The following is a 19,451-nucleotide window of genomic DNA, read 5'->3' on the forward strand; positions in this document are numbered from 1 at the left end:
CTGTTGACACTATATGTTATTTTAATGAGTGTTGCGGCGTTGCGGTTAATGTGGCCACAGCTCATGGCTCAGAGGTGCTGCTAGGCTGTGCATATGTGTGTGTGTGAGAGAGATAGAGAGTTAGAGGGGGTGTAGGGAGGGGTGGGGGGGTCACAATATGGTTATGGTGACAAGCAGTGGGATAACTCATAGCCCACCGCCTCTCCTGTCAAAACAAAAGCCTCTTGAAGTGAATGAGGCCGGCAGCGACATACTTCACCATCAGCTCTTTTTTTATTATTTCCCCCTCATGTGTTCAGATGGACTTTCACTATTCACGTTTCTGTTTTAAAGCGTCGTGATGGACGTATTGTATTCAGTCAGGTCGCCATACTCCATCCAGCCGTGCACACTGTGACAATGACTTAATGACATGAATAGGGGGAAATATTGCACAGTTCAGTGGCTTGCATTGCGCGCTATTATCCCTTTGTGAAACAGAAAGATCAAAATTATGAAATATCACGCGACACATGTGGGATCCATTCAGCGGTATCACAAAACTCCCATTGAAAAACGGTTAAATGGCCTCGCATGAGGCTGTGTACAGAACCATATGGACGCCTCCACATCTCCTCATTTCATACATGTTTCTTTTGACATCAATAATGCCTCGGTATCCAGTGGCGCTTGGAACGCATCCAAAACAATTATAAAGTTGCCGTGGAAACTGAGGTCCTGTGCCAGGGCGAGGCATACTGTCTGCGCTCAGATAACCGCATGGAAAGTCACAGCAAACAAAGCACTTGACAGGGGTGCAGAAATGGGAGAAATAAAAAGGGAGGGGAGGGAGGTGAGGGATGGGCAGAGGTGAGGAGACAGAGACGGAATAACAAAAGGGGAGAATTTGGACGTCCAGAGTGATGAAAACACACAATACATTCGGACGATTTGGAAGAAATCTTCACCAAACATCTCTTAAAAAAAGTCTGATTTAAGCTGAGAAGCTTTAAGCAGGTATTTGTGTGTGCAAAGTAACACACAAACCCCTCAGTGACACATGCAATTCAGTGTGCGGAACATTGGGACCGGTGTAATGTATTGTAACCTTATGCTAACCTAATGAACACCAGGATGAAAGCGCTGTAATGGAGGCGTTTTTACATTCATCTTTAGGCTCCTCATTATGCGCCCGATATGACAACCTCGTTAGGAGTGCACGAAAGATTACCCAAGCGGGTAAAGAGCAGCACCTTCACGCAGAAAAACACAAACACACAGAGAAATGGTAAAACAGGTAGGAATGTGGAGAGAGTGTACTGTACGAGCGGTGCGCACGGACACACAAACAAACCCCTGGTGGGAGGAACCGGGCTCTCCGAGTCCGAAAGACAATCTGAGTGGCGTTCAAAGACCCCTGACTGTCAGGGGTGTTTATTCAGATGGGAGCGCAGAACGCGGCCATTTTTAAAGTCGTTGCATTACTTTGTTTTGATCGGGCTGATGAAGAACAGAAGTGTGAGTGCTGGCTGAGCAGTTAGGGTTATAAAACAGGCCTTGGATGTTTTATTTTACACCTAAAATCTGGAAAATATTGCAAAAAAATACACCAAAAAAAAAAAGGTTTGTTTCATAAATGTGTCTGTTTGTACAGCAGATAAAACACTCATTGTGCCTGCAGTGTTTTCCAGGCCGTGTTAGGTCACTAAAGGCAATTACCTTAACATGAATCAATTAAAACATGTTTTTAGTTGTCGGGGCCTGAAGTGTCAGCAGATCCGCGCGCAAGCCGTCATTTGTTCTCATTAGTGTTTCTCGCAGAAATCAGTAGCGCTTGAGGAAATCAGGTAATTTGTATTCGCAAATAAGGAAACTCGACCTGCCGACGTCACGTCATTTGTAACAGAGTGGTAAGTGTATTTGTGTGTGTGTGTGTGTGTGTGTACTGTGTGTATATTCAGCATGTGTGTGTATTTGGGGCTGTTTTGTATCACAATGAAAAGGCAATTTCTGCATTAGTCTTAGTAATGAACATGAAGCTGAGCATCATTAGCTCAACACTGCTCTCCAGTGGATACAAGGTACAATAACCCACAGATGAAGTTCAAGTGCACACAGGCTGTGTGAAGACTTCGCTCTAAAGTTCTGTTATGTTTCTGCCTTAAGGTGTCTAACAGTGGGACTTAATTTCAACTTTAAAGAACCAACAGGGTCTTATTAGAGTTTTATGAGACGCAGAGCAGCTTTGGAACATAAAAATTAACTTGATGTAAAGTTGCTTTGTCATTTTAAAGCAGAAAAATATAAGCAGTTTCCCGGGAGGCAAATTTTTTTATTGTCTTTTATGAGTGACTTTTCAACTTCGAAACCATCAAGTCAAAGCTCTTTAACTTTTTCACGTTGCACTTGTAATTAATTCACATAGTGAGACATTCAAGTTCACTTGACATGGTAGAAAAATGAAGAATCTGTAAGCGCCAAACTGGATTTTGGTATCAGAAGTTCTGGTTTCCATTTCTAGTACATTTGAGTCGTATTGACCAATCACGTATCAGCAGGCTTTGGTTGCATGCTGGAAAAATAGTCCGTCTGGAGAGCAGAAAGGGCAGAATGTAATCTGCTCTTTAAACAGATATCTGCATGCAAGTGCAGCTAATCTTACTCTTAGGCTGGAGATATGCTTGCTGCTTGGCCTTGTTCGTGGACAAAACTGGCTGCGTCATGAATGTAATTGTTCACATACTCGTCTATGCACTACGCGTGATACTGGAGGATACCTCTAGAGGGCACACCAGAGAGATCAGGCCGTATGCAACACGGAGGTTATTATGTTTATTATGTTATTTTCCTCCGTTAACAGACGTACCTGTAAGTCAAACTGTCCTGGACTTGTTTCCATTTATTTTGCAAATTTCCACGTCGACATTTTGACAGGCATGTTGGTTGCTGTGCAGTGGCAATGACACATCACACAGATGTGGATATTGTGGACTTCGTTTACCAGCTTGTCTTCAGAACTTTCTGCCATTGTTGTTCCTGCTGCTCCACATCCTCCCTGCCTCTACACTGTACTGAACCTTAGCGTTCATGTGCATACTGCAGCTCGCGTAAGTTTTGAAGACGCGCACAGCGGACGCTCCAAACAGACGCAGGGAACGCTTGGTATGGGAACACGTAGTTCAAAGCAAGTATATCTCAAGCCTTAGACGGACTCCATATTCGCTTCTCAAGTTGCTTGTGTGACTGTAAACAAAGCTGGGCACGTAAAAGGAAGTGTTAGCCAGAAGGCCTTTATCACTGGCTACACCGGAAGCCCTGGAAAGTTGGGGTCACTCCCAGAGGCCAATAGCTGATGTGTTCAAAGATTGTATCTGTGTAAACAATGGACCAATAAATGACAATACAATTAGAATATTGAGCCTATAGATATAGGGTTGATCATTTCAAAATAGACGAGCAATCTGGTGCACTGAAACAAATTATAATCTGGGATAAATGACTGAATTCACATCAAACAAAAATCACTTGTTAGAACCACATATAAACTTTAGGGCCTTCACTATGACTGCTAAAAGGCAGCTGTTCCTCTGGCCTCCTTTTAAAAATAGACTGAGCACAATAAAATCAATCGACCAAGAAGAGGATGACAGGATGACATTAACAGACTAAAACATTCATGACTAAGTTATTACACTTTGTATCATGTTTTCTGCTGGGACATCACGCCATCAACTACATCAAATCCAGCTGATGAGTGCAGCTATCATCTGTGCACAAACACTTCCAGGGAACTTTGTGTCTCTTCTGCTTGTGTTTGCAGCCGAGTGTGGAGAACAGCTCTGCGGATGCAGCTGCTAACAATTATTCTCCCTCTGCATTGTAGGCAGAGCAAAACTACTGTCTCTCTCATAACATGCAATTTGCTGAAATACAGAAGATGTAACAGAATCACTGCATGACATCTGATAGTATAAATATAAGCTTAACGCAGGAGCAGTGCTATTCTTGAAGGACAGCATTCACTCATTTTGTATTGCATCTACACATCCACACATGCAGCGCTTCTATAGACAAACATTTTATGATTTATATGTGCTGTTGTTTATAGAATATATGGCCTAAATATCTGCACAGACTCATATTCTAAATATTAGTCTCCTGTATGACCTACATTTATGATTTCGTACCATACACTTACACACATTCAGTCCTTGATTACATTTTAATCAAAAGTTTCCTACACTGATGGGTTATGGTTTTAGGTGATGTCCAGTGAGTTACATCACTCTGGCTACAAATATCGTAAGACCATTGTCCAACATATTCTTATATGCAAACATGCATAATGTTTATGTTAAATGCTTAAGATAACAGGTTGTAAGATAAGATATTTAAAAACTTGAATGTCTCATTGGAAGACCTCATGCACTCAGTTAGCTTAGCATTATTCACATAAATGAACACTAGTATCTTTGTAAACAGCATATAAATCTGAGTCCATTACTGTATATTTTTTATGACTTTAACAATATTGTTTTTTACCTTTTGTTAGATTGTATTAAGCCAACTTGCAGACGTAAAAAACCTGTAAATTAATAACATTATACAATACAACATATATAATATCATGTATGTAAAGTCATTACAAAAATTCTTCTAAAAAAGGAGGCTCCTGCAATTAACCTCTGACCTAATGTAGCCTACTGAATAAGCACTACAGCTGAAAGATGTTAAAGGACAGAGACGCACAGCTCATCATGTTCTGTAACTTTATCTGATAAAAGCTACGTCTTCATTTCAGTTTAAAGGACACACCTTTTAATCATGTAAATATCATCCCTCATCTGACATGACTCTATGCACACTGTTCTTTACTGGAAAAACTGGAAAACTATCTACCTCATGTCCTCTGTAACATAATTATATATATATATATATATTTCATTATATTTCAGCATCCTTTGCACTCTTCATCATTGCACCATTGTCTCTTGTAGCGTGTACATATGAGTTTAACATCTAATGTTGGCTTGTAGTTTAATATTTAATGTTTAATGGTTGTACATAGAGACCCAAGTTAAACCGGAGTCAAATTCCTTGTATGTGTACATACCTGGCCAATAAGACTGATTGATTCTTATTAAGGTGCATGATACGAGCATAGTGAGTGCATAAGTGTCGACACTTTAGGATGCTTAACAGTAGGCCTATTATACAGTATATTCCTTAGCAGAAAATGAATAAGATTCTTGTTTTGTTTTGGTAAAACATCCCATTGTGCATATAAACTGATATAATATTGTAATGAGAAATGTAACTCTTTTAGTTTTGAATAAATATAAATTATCCTGAAGCACACCCAATTAAACTTTTAAGCTTCTAGTCTGTTTGTTGTTTAGAGATTAAAAATAAACGTCAATTATTTCTATAATATCGTGTAACATATTCTAATACACGTTGTTCTAGGATCTTCTGTTCTGTTCTGTTGAGTTCTATTCTACACTTCCGCCTTGTCATTGGCGCGTGATTATGGGAAGTACGATGACGTCGACCAATGAGATTATAGGTTTATTCCATAGGCTTGGTTCCGGAGTGGCCTGTTATTATTTTAAGTAGCAGGTGAATATCGGTGAGTAATTCCGCTATAAATAAATCCGCTGTGTGTTTTGTAGCGTGTATGAACTGTATAGACTGTAATGTAAGCGTTACTCTTAGTTTTAAACAAGTCACCGTCTCCTTTAAAAGAAGAAGTAGGTTGACAAAACCTCAGCGTGCGCCCTCTTTACCAGCCGATGAGTAAAAAAACATGACATTTTTTATCCCAAGCATTCACAGAGATGACCTACATATCGATTACTGGCGGTGTAGCTCGCGCTAGCTTTAGGCCTGTTGTTTCCCTGTAAACAACGGGAGTAAGAGGATTTCTCATGGTGCTGTATTCCCGTCAGCAGCCCGTCACTTCCACATACAACCAAGATTAGTATCTGTGTCGCCCACCATGTAAGTCTGCAACCGCCCCCCTAAGCTGGGCACGAGCCGCTTTGCTGCTCGTTTACACCGTTACAAGGGCACAAAGACTGTATTTCAGAGGACACGGGTGCTCCTGGGTTTTAATTTTACCATGACAGTACAGCAAAATCAAAAAGAGAACCATTTTTACCGCCGGAATTTATCTCCATTTGTTTATGAGTGTTGTCTAAAGTAGCACAAGATGGCGCTGTTTCTCATTTAAACACTCCATTTATCAACAGGTCTCCCTCCAGTTTAACAAAATGGATATGTATGCTGTGCCCAACCCGGGAATACCAGGCTGCCCACCCGGATTAGAATACCTCACTCAGGTACGAAGAAAACTATTGGAAGTTGTGTCTTTCTCCTTTCAAATAGGGCTATTTTAATACAAGTATTTACTTCATAAAGTCTGTTCATTGGTCACAGGCCATCTTGTCATGTCACACACAAAAAAGCACAGCTGCAATTAATCAATTTAACGATGGCTGTGTTCCCTTTAGCTGCCTCTGTGTCAGTTTCCTGCTATAATGCATGCTAGCTAACAGTCAAGGCTACCTGGGACACTAAATAGAGCAGAGCCATCATTAAGGAATTGAAAGCCAAAAAAAATAGGGTACTATGGGCTTTTTTCACAGCAGACATTTTTACTTATAACAGGAGGAAAAAAGTGTTAATAATAACTTTAATGGTAAAATTGAAGCAGCTTAATGGAATACAGCCATCATTAATGCTACTATTGGCATGCTAACACCTGCACTTGTCCCACTGTGATATGCTAAAAAGTCTAATGTAAAAAAGGGCTATAATGTGCACTCTGTTGACACATTTATATTCACTAGTGATGCTTAAAAAGTACATAACAATGTCAATAAACATTGTGAAGGTCTACTGCAAAAAGAAGTACTCTATTTTGACGGCTTAGCGCCTACAAAATCTGTCGTAATGTAAATTGTTATGCAAGTTTATGCCTATTTTTTTAACCTACCCCTCAAGCTACACCTACTCCCTTGAACTGCTACATTGAAAAGGAAAGAAATGCTTACATTTAAATGTGATTATCTGGTTTTCTAGGTGGATCAGCTGCTCATCAAACAGAAAGTTGAGCTTGTTGAAGGTAAAGTTCGTAAACATCCATATTTTGAGATATTACATAATTTACTAAAGTTGCAGCTGGTCTGTTTTGCAATGATATCTTCATTTTTTGTCCACACAGCCCTTGTTGGTTTCGAGAGCAACAACAAATATGAAGTACGCAACAGCATGGGCCAGAATGTGTTCTACGCCGTCGAGGAGAACGACTGTCTGAGTCGACAGTGCTGCGGCCCCATGCGCTCCTTCACCATCCACGTCCTCGACAACTTCGGACAAGAGGTCATCACCGTCACCAGGCCGCTAAAGTGCATGTCCTGCTTCTTCCCATGCTGTCTACAAGAGGTGAGTGAAACCACGTTCGAGGCATGCTAATGATTTAACAGTGTTCTAGGTGTTTTTTGTTCACTGTATCATTATTGTTTACACTTGACGGCGTCTAGTTTTACATGTTTCTTTAAAACACAATTTCTTGTGCGGATATGACTACAAATCACACCCTGTTCTCCCACAATCCCTCACTCAGCTGGAGGTGCAGTCTCCCCCTGGTAACACAGTGGGGTACGTTGTACAACAGTGGCACCCGTTCTCCCCTAAATTCATCGTCACGAACGAACACAGCGAGCCTGTGCTGAAGATCCATGGGCCCTTCTGTGGATGGAGCTGCCTTCCAGATGTTGACTTTGAGGTGAGTTTATCTAAACACAGAGATCCATTAAATTGGCGAAAACATAACACGACACGGTTACATTCTCGCCCTCTGGACATTTTTTTGTAAGGGATCCTCCTCGCGCTCTGAAGCAGGAAATATGTTTCCAATCAGAGCGAGGCTGCAGCTCGGATGAAGCCACCGCACAGGGCATGCTCCTGTGTGGTACAGTGCGGCCATTGTTCCACGCCTCAGCTTCTTTATTAGATTGAGCTGTGAAGGGGATTTGGGTCAGTGATACAGACCTTTTACCAGACCCAGAGGAGGGCTAACTGAAGCATGATATTACCATCCTGGTCCATCCCTAGCTGCTTTGATGTCACTACCGAGGATCCAAAACTCGGGTTGCTTTTGCAGCAGGCAAAACGCTGCAATTTGACAGGATTATGAATTGTTCCACGATCTCCCTCCAACAAAACCAAACAACTTTGGGGAAAGATTTTTACCCAGATGCCACACATCAGCATTTTTCTCTCTCTCTAACTCTCTCTGCAGATTTTGACAATGGATGAAGTCAGTAAAATTGGGAAAATCAGCAAGCAGTGGACAGGACTCCTCCGGGAAGCGTTCACAGACACGGACAACTTCGGTATCCAGTTCCCCATGGATCTGGATGTGAGAATGAAGGCTGTCATGATCGGCGCATGTTTTCTAATTGTAAGTGAAGTAAAACGTGTCTTTAGCTGTAAATCAGTGTGAAAGAAAAGTGACGATTTGTGGAGTTAAAAGTCCTGTATTTTTTCCCATTTTAGAAAAAGTAAAATAGGAGTAATTATTGCCAAAAAGTGGCTGTTGCAGATGCAGTGGCCTCGTCTGACCCTGCTTTCATGGCGGATGATGTGCTTCTCTGCACTGGTAGTCGGAAATTTCATGTACCTACCACTTAATGCACCACTTAGCCTACATTTTGTGGGAAATGTGACCTGAATTCACCCCAATCATGACAAATGCAGAACAGCTTTTCAGAGCTACTTTCTGTAGAAGCACATTTAAATGCTTAAATGCTAAATCTCTGCATGTTCTCACAGGTAATCTGGCAGTGCCGCATCAGTGAATACATTTGCTGATATGTTCTAACTGCAGAAAGGCGGATGCTTTTGCGTTCTTATTAACACTTTCTTCCCGTTTTTGTCTCATGTACAGGATTTCATGTTCTTTGAGACGACTAACTAGGAGCCAAACAGGATCTCCATGTGAGCAACACACAACATTCCTGGGAGTACAAGGCCACAAAGCCATAATGATCAGGCCCACATGCTCTAACATAGAACGGCCTTCAAACAGATCGTTTAAAGAAAGTACCAAACCTACCTAAGTGTTATAATTTTTGCATGAGGTTTGTTTAAGGCTAAGCTGCTCAGGTTGGTTGTTTGAACACGTTACAGGGCTGTGACGGCACAGTGCAGGATTTCATTTGCGTTTACATTATGGGCACAGAACCTTTAGTTCATAAACCTTAAATAGAAGCATAACATCAGTATAGAAGTAAATGAAAAGGGAACAGCATTACAGACGAGCGCTGCTATACAGTCTGTGAAAGAAAGAAAGGTGTCATAAGTTTGCAAAGAGGGTCAGTCAGATAGAAGTTTTAATCTCGTGTAGCTATATTGTACGAACACTGAAGGACACGTAATGTAGTAGTTTCTAGTACAGATATTGAACGCTCTTATTTATTGATTTATATTTTATTATATATATACTTTGTGTTTAACCGTACGTCAACATAGAGCAATGTGTGTGCGCACTGCTATCTGTGAGTGTGTCTGTGTGCCATTAGCGTACGTGTGTGTGTGTGATTAACTATCATAGGATACAATAATATTTTTTATGACTGAATTATAAATTGTAAAGCTCTGCAGAGAGCTTTGGGAACTGATGGGTTACAGCCTAACGTGCTGTCCCAGTCTTGTCCACAAGAGGGAGCTAGCTTTTCATTTGAGAATAACCCAACACAGCCCACATGGATGAACTCATTACCTGCTCATGCCCTCGTTTTTATTTAAATATACGTTTCTGATGACACTGTATATTTTGGGATAAACTCAGGTTGATGCATGCTATTGTATTTTAGTGGCTATCACTGGCTCTAGGAGTTACACACCTGCACCTGATACTATGAATATTCTATGAGATGTGTAATATTTTGGAGGTTTTGCACGTCAAATCATCTAAATGCCCATATTTTGTTTACATTTCATGATGTGTCAATTTGAATATTGGTCAGAATCAAATTGAATCAGATTAATTCATCATTATTGATTTAAGGATTAGGTCATCACTCTGATTAGAGATGGTATAAGGTGAAGTATTGTAGCAAAGATCATCTGTGCTTTTGTATTATCCTTTTAAAAATATCTCTTCTTCACGTTTGTCATTCATGGTTCTGGAAAACTTTGAAAACAACATCCACCATAAGTCATTTTAAACAGATATTAATTCTTAAAAGCTTAGAGGCTTTTATTTTTGTAAAACACATGATTATCTGCCAATTGGAAGAGCCAACGTGGACTTAACTTATCTCTGTCAATAGATCTTCATGCTGCCTTTTAACTCATGTTTGCAGACTAAATTCACAACTTAAGTACTTAATTTGGATGTTTTTGCATTCTTTTTTTTTTACGGCCTAAGGGCCCGATCAGACAGAACGCGCTTTGCAGGCTGTAAAACGCGAGGCACACCGCACTGCCTTTTTTGTGGAAGTAAACACCCGACTTATTTTCCTACTGTTGTTAAGGCAACCACCGAATCATTAGCTGTAATTAACCTAACCGTTACATTGTAAACTGACAGAAGGCCCGCCTCTCCTTTCATCCGATTGGACAATGAGAAAAAACACCCATGACGTCGGGCGCTTTTCTGCTTTGAGTTGAAGGTTTTTTCAACTCGAGGCGCTCGGAGCGTTTCCTTAAAAACGCGAGGCGCACAGAGCAGAAAAAAAGCGAGGCGCTCTGCAAAGCAAAAGCAGCGTGCAAAAAGCCTCTCATTGAAAACAATGACAAAAAAGCCGCCCCCAGCTGCTAAAACGCGTCCTGTCTGAACGGGCCCTTAAGTTGTTTAGAAACCACTAAAATTGAAGTAGATTTGAATTACATTCTTGCCATGAAGACCAGCAGTGATCATGTCTTTGTTTGGTTGATTGCACTGATAGTATAAGATGCTGGTGCTACATCCTCTGAAGGCTCTTTGATTGTGTTTAAAAGCCAAAAATGAAAGTCAGAATGTGATACAAAGGGAAAGTAGCTGTTCCCAGTCAGTTATATATTTAGAGAAACAGTTAAAAAACTTATTCTTCTACTTTTTGCACTAATACTGTGAACTAAAACACCATTAAGTCATGCAATTAATATTAACTAACTCTGTGAGCTTAGCTTAAATTGTGCAAACAGTCCATGGAAACACTTCAATAAACAAAAGAATTGTGATCCGTGCAGTTGTCTTTATTGTTTGTCTGAATCCATTTGGAATTTAGATCCTGAATATTTTCAGTGTTACAGTGGTCAGACCTTGTAAACGACCTTGTAACTGCTTGTTAATAAGTTCAGTTCAAAAGCAGCTGTAATTGCCACCTTCACCTTTTTCAGCAATTTTCAAGTAATGTGAATACATTTTTCCTCTGCTGCAAAAATGTAGCCTGCAGAGTAGCTGATTGGGCCGATTACATCAAACATAGATGTCCTTGAGGGAAAGATGAAAAGGGAACCGAGACATTTAATTTACTCCCTTTTCGGGTTAGCCATTAACCTCAAGCTGTTAACCTTGGGAAGAACTCTCGTTTAAAACCACCTTTTTGAGCTTTTATAAAATCACACATCAATGAAGAAAGCTGCTTTGGGACTAAATGAAAGAGCAAGGCTGAATAGAAAGTTATGTTAAAATCCATAATTCAATATTGTGGAAATATTTTCCAACATTCAAAGGGGCTGATGTCGGCATGTCCAGGGATATTATCAGTACTGGACTGTGTTGAGCCATTGTTTTTTTTTAAAGATTATTTTTTTGGCCTTTGGCTTTATTTATAGGACAGCTGAAGAAAGACAGGAAATGTTGGGAGTAGAGAGCGGGGGATGACATGCACCAAATGATCGGCAGACCGGGAGTCGAACCTGCGATCAGTGCGACGAGGACTGTAGCCTCTGTACATGGGGCGCCTGCTCTACCAACTGAGCTAAACAGCGACCCGAGCCATTGTTTTTTTAAATAACATTTTTTGTTTATGCCCTTTTACCTTTATTTAATAAAACATAACATATATAGAGAAGGCAAGAGAGAAAGACAGGGTGACATGTAACAAAGGGCCTAGGTTGGAACTGGACCCTTGCCACTGCATCAAAGACCAAGCCTTAAATGGTTCAACCCCTTCTGTATCAATTGATCCAGTTCCATTATAGTGCATAATCACAATAAAAGCTTCTAACGACATACTCCTTGTAATATCATTTTCAGAGACCCAACTTTATCCACTAATGAGTAAACACTTGAAAAAGTGGCAATGAAAAACTTTTAACAGGCAGAACCTCGAGCAAAACCAGGCTCACTGCTGCAACTGGCTGGGCTGAGAAAACAAACTTTATGAAATGATCTGAGTCATAGCAAAAACAACTGCTCTGATTACTCTAGGTAATTAAGCTTTGGTTGGAAAACAGAACAGTTGAGGTATGGACATGGAGGGTCAGAGAGGACACGGATAGAGGTGATTTCTTGCTCGATTTCCCTTGATCATGGAGCACTTTCTTGGCAAGCTAGTGGCATAGCTCTGGTACACACAGATAAGTAACTGCTGGTTAATTTCTCATTAAATTTGGTACATCCATTGCAGACTGACTGAGGATGAATCTGAATGACTGGTGATTCTCTGCCTTTCTTTCTAGTGAGTCCAACTTTTCACTTACCAGAGAAACATCAGACCAAAATCTTAATTTATGCCCAGACACCTGCAAAGTCTAGTTATTGTATTAGCAAATGCTAGTGTGTGAACATGCTAACCATTATACTTGCTAGAGAATATCAGCATTGGCATTGTGAATGTGTTAGCATGTTGACTTAGCATATTGCTTAAAGCCCTGCATTGTTGAGTATATCCTCAACCAGCCACTAGCATGGCTGTAGATACTAAGTCCTGCCTGATTGTGTACTGTTTGTGATCAATGAGAAACAGTTTCTCATTGTGTGACAGTTTGACATAATGAGATTGTTTCCTGAGAAAAATACAGATTAAATTTATATGAACACGCCTAAATACATAACACATAAATAATTGCTTGTGAATGTGGACACATTGTGCAGCTTTGGCAGAAGTATGTGCTGTTGAGTGATTTCTTTATAAGGAATTTCAACACTGTAGTAAGTGCTCATGAGAATCTAGCAAAAATGTCTGCAATGTTTTAATCTTGAAATGTTTGATTTCACTTTTTATTAGCCCCAACTTTTTGAGTTATACCTTACAAACAACCACGACCAAAAGCAAGACCAAATTTGGAGTTTTGTTCCAACTTTACACACAACTTTCAACATCTTTCTGCATCTCCATTTATATAGGTGTAACAGTCTGACATGCTGTTACCTTAAAGTATTCAACTCTCAACTTTGAACTCCAAGTGACCCCACAATCAACTAGCTTCACTGAACACGCAACAACCCCCCACCCAAAGTCAGTACAGACACAGCTGTGGTCTCCCAAGATGAATGTTGATCTCTGCGTTCTTTCTTCCCGAGAAGACAAACTGTGAAGACTTCTTTAGAAATCGCCCCCCTCTGGGGTATCACTTTTATATTCACCGGAATTGTGCAATTAGATCACTCTACATTTGGTAGGAATCAATCATTCAGACCACACACAAGTGATGTCACCAATGTAGTTCCTGCAGTGATTTTCTGGCAGAGATGTCCCCGAATGGGAAAAGCACAGCTGTTCTCTTCAGCTGCAGAATCATGTGGGATTATTTTGTATGCAACGTCCAATTTCATGGACTTCCCTTTTAATTAAACATATATCGCAGATTTGCAGACCATAAAATGTTGTGTAAGACTTCTTTAGAAATAACACAATTGGTTACAGGAGTGAATTTGAAGTCTCGAAGTCGGGAGAAGCAAACAAACAACAAGCCAAAACACTTTAACGTGCTTTGTGATTGAAGCAGACATGCCAGAAGGGGCAGCTAGCCAGCCATGAGTCGTAATATGATTACTTTGGAGCACAACAAGAAAAGATAGTATCTGGAATTTCTGGTATCTGTGTTTAAACCCACTGTGACAAACAAATGGCTAAAGCAACATCTGTGCAAACGGGGCCTAGGAAAACACCATAGACACACAATTGGGGGAAAGAGAGCAGATGTAAGATATAAAGGGGGGCTGGTTATTTATTTTAACGCCGGCATTCCAAGAACAAATCAAAGACTGGAGACTTTTCGGGCCTCACCAGGAGTCTGTCTCCTTAAAGTGATGCTCAGGGAGGGGACTGACTTTCCACAATATTTAAACGAAATCCAACCAAAACCAAAGTGTTTACAGCTAGTGCTAACAATATGTGGAACACAGGAATCACCCAAGGTTACGGTGTCAAGTCTTGAGCTTAGCACTGTACAACCACCCTGACCTCCCCCCTGAGACATCAGGGCCTGTACTCACAAACATTCTCAGAATACTCTCAGAGAGATCCTAACGTTGCTTAAAAACTTCTAGAAAGGAGTCCTAGCCTAGGAGTGATTTAGAAACACTCTCAGAGCAACTCTGAGCAAGGAAAAGACTTTTATCTTAGTGAGGAGGTGTGGTTGACCCCGTTGCTGGGTATGACACATTCTTTCAGAAGCTGTGATTGGTTGGGGAAAAAAGCTCTCTTAGTGATGATGGGCAGAGAAGGACAGTGAAATCTATCGACCTAATCATACTCAGACATTGTGTAATTATGAACACCATGAATGTACTGAACATCTCTGTTGAATAAATAAATAAAACCAGAAAACCGAACTGCACGAAGGGACAGTGTTTATGAACAAAAGAACATTTTAAGGACATACATTCAGCCCCGGTTTTATAGCTCAAACCAAGAGGCAGGTATGGGAAAATGTAGCGCAGCAGATAAATGCATCTTTCCCTCTGGTTGTGCGCACTAGTGAGGAGTGCGAAAAGCAGTGGTAGGCTGAATGTGTTAAAGTCTAACGTGAGAGGTGAGATAGTTCACCTCTTACTTGTAACTGCTGTCAAAGTTAACTTAAATGTTGAATTAAAATATGCCCGTGCAATAATGCAGATGTGCGTCCCATACCCACGCCCGCTAATTGTGATCATCCTGCTGATTGACGGTTGCGACAGACCCAAGTCATCACTGCTGCACTTTGCATTTTTCCAGCTGCCAAATATTTTAATGTTGTCATCACTTTCATTTCTGGCAATATCGTGTTGTTGCGTCGCATCTCTAATGAGATCTACCACAAACATGATCCCTGCACGAGCCACTCTGCAGGCTATTGTTTAATTAGCTCACTGTTATTCAGTGTTTTGAGAACTTTTCTCCTATCTCTCCATCTTTCTGCCATTTTCTTCTCTGCTTAAGAAACTCTTAAGCCTCTTAAAAGTCCTCTTCACTACTTCTAACAGTGTCCTACCTTAGGAGCTCTCTTAAGGGCTGAAATGCGTTCTGAATAACTTTTATCTTTACTAGGATCTAGTCTGAATTTTAAGGGGAAATTCTTAGAAAACGTCACGATTCCCAGGACTTTTAGGGATTGAAAGGTTTCTCAAAACCATAATTGTCTGAGTTTCAACCAAAGTCCAAGTCCTGTGAGGATTGTTCAGTCGGCTGTCGTGTGAGAGTCTCCTGAATTCTGCAAGTACTGCCGCTTAAAATAAAATCCCTTGGACTTTTTTTAGACCCTGGTCTCGTCCATGGAAAGGCACTGACTACCTCTCAAAGTCCCTAGTCCCTGGGGAAAGTTCCTGTGGTGGAGACGTTCTTGCACTGCAGAAGTTCTAGTTCTCAAAGTACTTTTTAGCTCTACTTCAGAGTAGGTACTTCCCCAGCACAAGAATAACCTAGAGTGATGCAATGTACCGTGATTGGTCCAGTTGTAAGTGTAGGTTGATTGGTCAAACACATGAGCCAATGCAGCATCCGACATCATTAAAAACCTGTGTAACATTATAATGGCAGCCATAAGAAATGGGCATAAAATTCGACAAGTGGACTGACAGAGACGTCTAGATTTCCAATTCTGTTTTTACCATAAAACCTCGGACACACAATAAACACACAGCTCCAACCACGGCATCCTTTTTTTTGTTGTTGTTGTATGTGGTGTTGCTATACCAACACGCTTACATCACGTAAGTGTTCCTATTGGCAATAACAACGCAAACGGGGGGAAAAAATCCCTTGAAGGTATGTGGTTGTTGGGGTAGCTCCCGAGCGTGCAATTCTCCTCGTGGAGTCACCAAAACTGTTTGGTCCATAGACGCCTATTGAGATGTCACTCTTCGTGGTTTAGAGAAAATGTGGTCATTGAATGGAGTCCAGTCACCAATTATGTTTTCTCCAAACTATATTTGGCAAAGTAAATAAGCAGTGTAACAAAAGTATTTGTTTAAGGTGCCACTGAAAGGACAAGATTAATGCGAGGTTGAATCCTCCTCTCCTCAACCTTCTTCTGGTTCGTTTTCTGGAGCCTTGTGGTTTCCACATGGCCGCCTAATGATGACATTCAAATGAAAGGCTGGCAAAAGAGCTCATTATGTGTAATTTTGGAGGAACACTGCCCCAAACCCCCAGTTTATCCAGTCGAAATGCAAATTTATACGACTGAATATCACACTGGTTTGAAAATTGCAAACATCTTCAACCATGCGTTTCAAACAATTTGCTGTTCGAGTCTTTACGGTAAGCTCTGGTTAAGTCTGAGACAATAGATGAAAGACCGCCCATGATCAAAGTTAATTAATCCACGACGAAAACCTTTCCCCATTTGTGGCCAAACCCCAGGGTGACATTAAAAATGTACTTGCTGTGCTTGTTAAAGTTCTTTGGTCTTAGATTAAATGTGGTGCTGATGAAACCCTTCCACGCAGCCCCTAGACCACACCCTGGGCCAACGGATGCGCCCTGTGGCCTCATAAGTGGGACCAACGTAGACAGAACCGAGCCGGGAGATGACGTAAGGATCATGTCTCAGGAAGACTGGAAGAAAGGAGTGCTTTCCTTTCCATTGATCTGGACTAGTAATTAAGCTTTCTGTGGAGTGATCAAAGCATTTGGGATAAAAATAAAAAGCCCATTCTTTTACAATCATGGTGCAATTGTGGGTTCTCGAGCAGGGGTTAGGGAACCAAGTGATTCACCAGGGCAATTGAAAAACCATCGGGTTTTACCACCAAAAGAGGGTCGTGTCCAAAATAGGATTGAAAGTAAAGAGAAATCCAAGGTATGTCCAAACCACTGACAGCTACTTGATTTGGGCTTAGATATCGCCTAAAGCAGTAGACTTTAGGCGACTAGAAGAATAAATGAAAGAGAGAACACATTGTTTTTTAGGTTATATACCCCACATTATTTATTATAGTCTTTTAAGTACTTTTTTCTCAATGAGTTCTGTTTTTCCACAAAGGAACTTTTAGTTTTTGGTGTAATATTTGGTGCCTTTGCAGTCTGCGTCCCAAATAAATCATCTGTTTCTTCTTTCAGCTTGATTAAATTTAAACTGCGCCTGCAAACCCACTGTCTCCACAACAGGGCCGAAAATAGCGGATGGTTTACTGTCTTTAGGAGGCTGCAACGCTGTTTAGTCTTTTGCTAATGCGAGGGCAGTCCAGGCTGGAGGCTTGTGTGTTTTATTTGGCACTGAAATAAGGACAAATGAAAAAGGCAGCTCAAGAAAACACCACCTGTGCAGTTAAAAGGTTCCACACGCTCTGTTTTCACTTGTTAAGCTTGATAAGATGTTGGATTTAGCTGTAGATCCATGTGGGCTGAATTCCAGCGTCTGGTACCTTCTGCTGATACCGAGGTAGATATAGAGTGGGAATAATTACGCGGAGGTATGCCTGATGAGCTTTCTCCATCCTCGGCCCACTTACCACAGCAGTCACCCAGCTTCTGTGTCTGGCAATTTTCGTGTAATTAAATGCAATTTTCTCACCCACGCCACGTGTACCCCAAATTAAAATGTCATCAGAGCTACTGCCACGACCACAAAGACTCACAACGTGGCTGATTTCTGCAAACCCTGCCTTAGACAGATAACGGCCTCATGTTTCATATAGGCTCTGCAGCATCTTCAGTCTGCTCTAATGGGGATATTAAACCGCTCATATATCTCCTGGACATTTTGTCAGCATGTAATCAAACCCAGAGGACCATTCACCGGGCTTTTCCAAATGTTCGGTGGGTTTTCAGACTTGCGCCAGCGAATTAAAGCAACACATAGCGTATTCCCGATATATCGCACGCTGCCAAGATGCTTCATGAGGTCCTCCGCCACAAACACTTATATTTTCCAGCTGCGGAGAGTTCCCGTACCAACCCACAGGGAGAGAGATCCCTGTAAGATATATGTCACTGAGTTGTTGAATTACAAACTTTTAAGGCTTGTTTCACTGCCTTTGGAAATCTGGGTTAACACTGTGTTGTTTTAACCTGGTTTGGTTTATGGTAGGGAGGATGACCTTCTTGGCTTGAATGAGTTTATGTTAAAGAGACAGCAAGATTTGAAGTGTTAATTTTTTTCCATATAAGTCTCAGCCCAGTGCTTTACTATCTGCTGCATGCTGAACTATAGCAAAAAAGAATGGCTGAAGTCCTAGAAAAGTATTCTATGTTGAGCTTTTTGACATGCCTCAACATTTTAAAGGGTTTATCAGGGCCTTACTGGAACAAAGTAATTTATCTCATATAAAAGTGTGGCTTCTACTCCCACTGCATTCAAAACCCAAGAAGCCCGGTGATGTCATTAAGTAAAACAATCTGGGTGCTGGCAGTCATAGCAACTGCCATGCAAAGCGTCGGCCAGACAGGAACAGCTTTTGCCGGGGGGGGCAAGTCTGTAACTTCTAATAAAGTATGAGAGACACAAATGAGACAAAGCGTTGGTTTCAAGGTCAGCTGAGAGACTGCGAGGCGCAGATACAATACGACAGTGAATGGAAGCTGGATTTTATGTCTGGTTTCTGTTTTTCTCTTTATTCCTCCCTCGGGTGCGTGCACAGCGCTGTAGAGGAGCGGGAGCAGCGCGAACATCTGTAGCGCCAGTCAGCTTTTTAATATATTGTCAGTGGTAAGATGTGGAGATGATAGTAGTAGTACAGCTGTAGGGATTGGTTCGTTCATCAATCGGCAGAAAATTATCTTGTCATATCTGATGCTTTTGCTGCTTTCTTTAGTGTTTCATTATCGTATACCAACTATTTTTAGACTTTGATCATGTGAAACAAGCCTTTTAAAAATGACATCTTGGGCTGTGGGGCTCTTTAGAAAGTCTGTAATAAGTGGAAATTGCCCCTCGCAATTTCCACTTATTACAGACCACTAAAGACCAAACAATGAATAAATGAATCAAGATAAAACCCAGCTGCAGCCCCAATAGCAAGTTACTAAATACTCAAGTCGTAACAAGTAGAAGTATTTCCATTTTATTCTACTTCATACCAATACTGCCCTCAATTTGTACTTTATATA

The 19,451-nt window shown here is 40.9% G+C and overlaps 1 protein-coding gene across 1 annotated transcript; it reads left to right on the forward strand.

Annotated features, from left to right (window-relative positions):
* The first annotated feature begins 5,580 nt into the window (after positions 1-5,580).
* LOC138595808 (phospholipid scramblase 1) lies at positions 5,581-11,202 on the forward strand. Its single transcript, XM_069667248.1, has 7 exons — positions 5,581-5,608; positions 6,231-6,320; positions 7,063-7,105; positions 7,205-7,425; positions 7,607-7,768; positions 8,285-8,446; positions 8,933-11,202. The coding sequence occupies exons 2-7, from the start codon at positions 6,252-6,254 to the stop codon at positions 8,960-8,962; spliced, it is 687 nt and encodes a 228-aa protein (XP_069523349.1). The 5' UTR covers positions 5,581-5,608; positions 6,231-6,251; the 3' UTR covers positions 8,963-11,202.
* The last annotated feature ends 8,249 nt before the right edge of the window (positions 11,203-19,451 follow it).

This window comes from Semicossyphus pulcher, unplaced genomic scaffold (assembly GCF_022749685.1).
Source record: "Semicossyphus pulcher isolate SPU_LCO1_2020_fin unplaced genomic scaffold, fSemPul1.0.p SCAF_18, whole genome shotgun sequence".
NCBI lineage: Eukaryota > Metazoa > Chordata > Actinopteri > Labriformes > Labridae > Semicossyphus > Semicossyphus pulcher.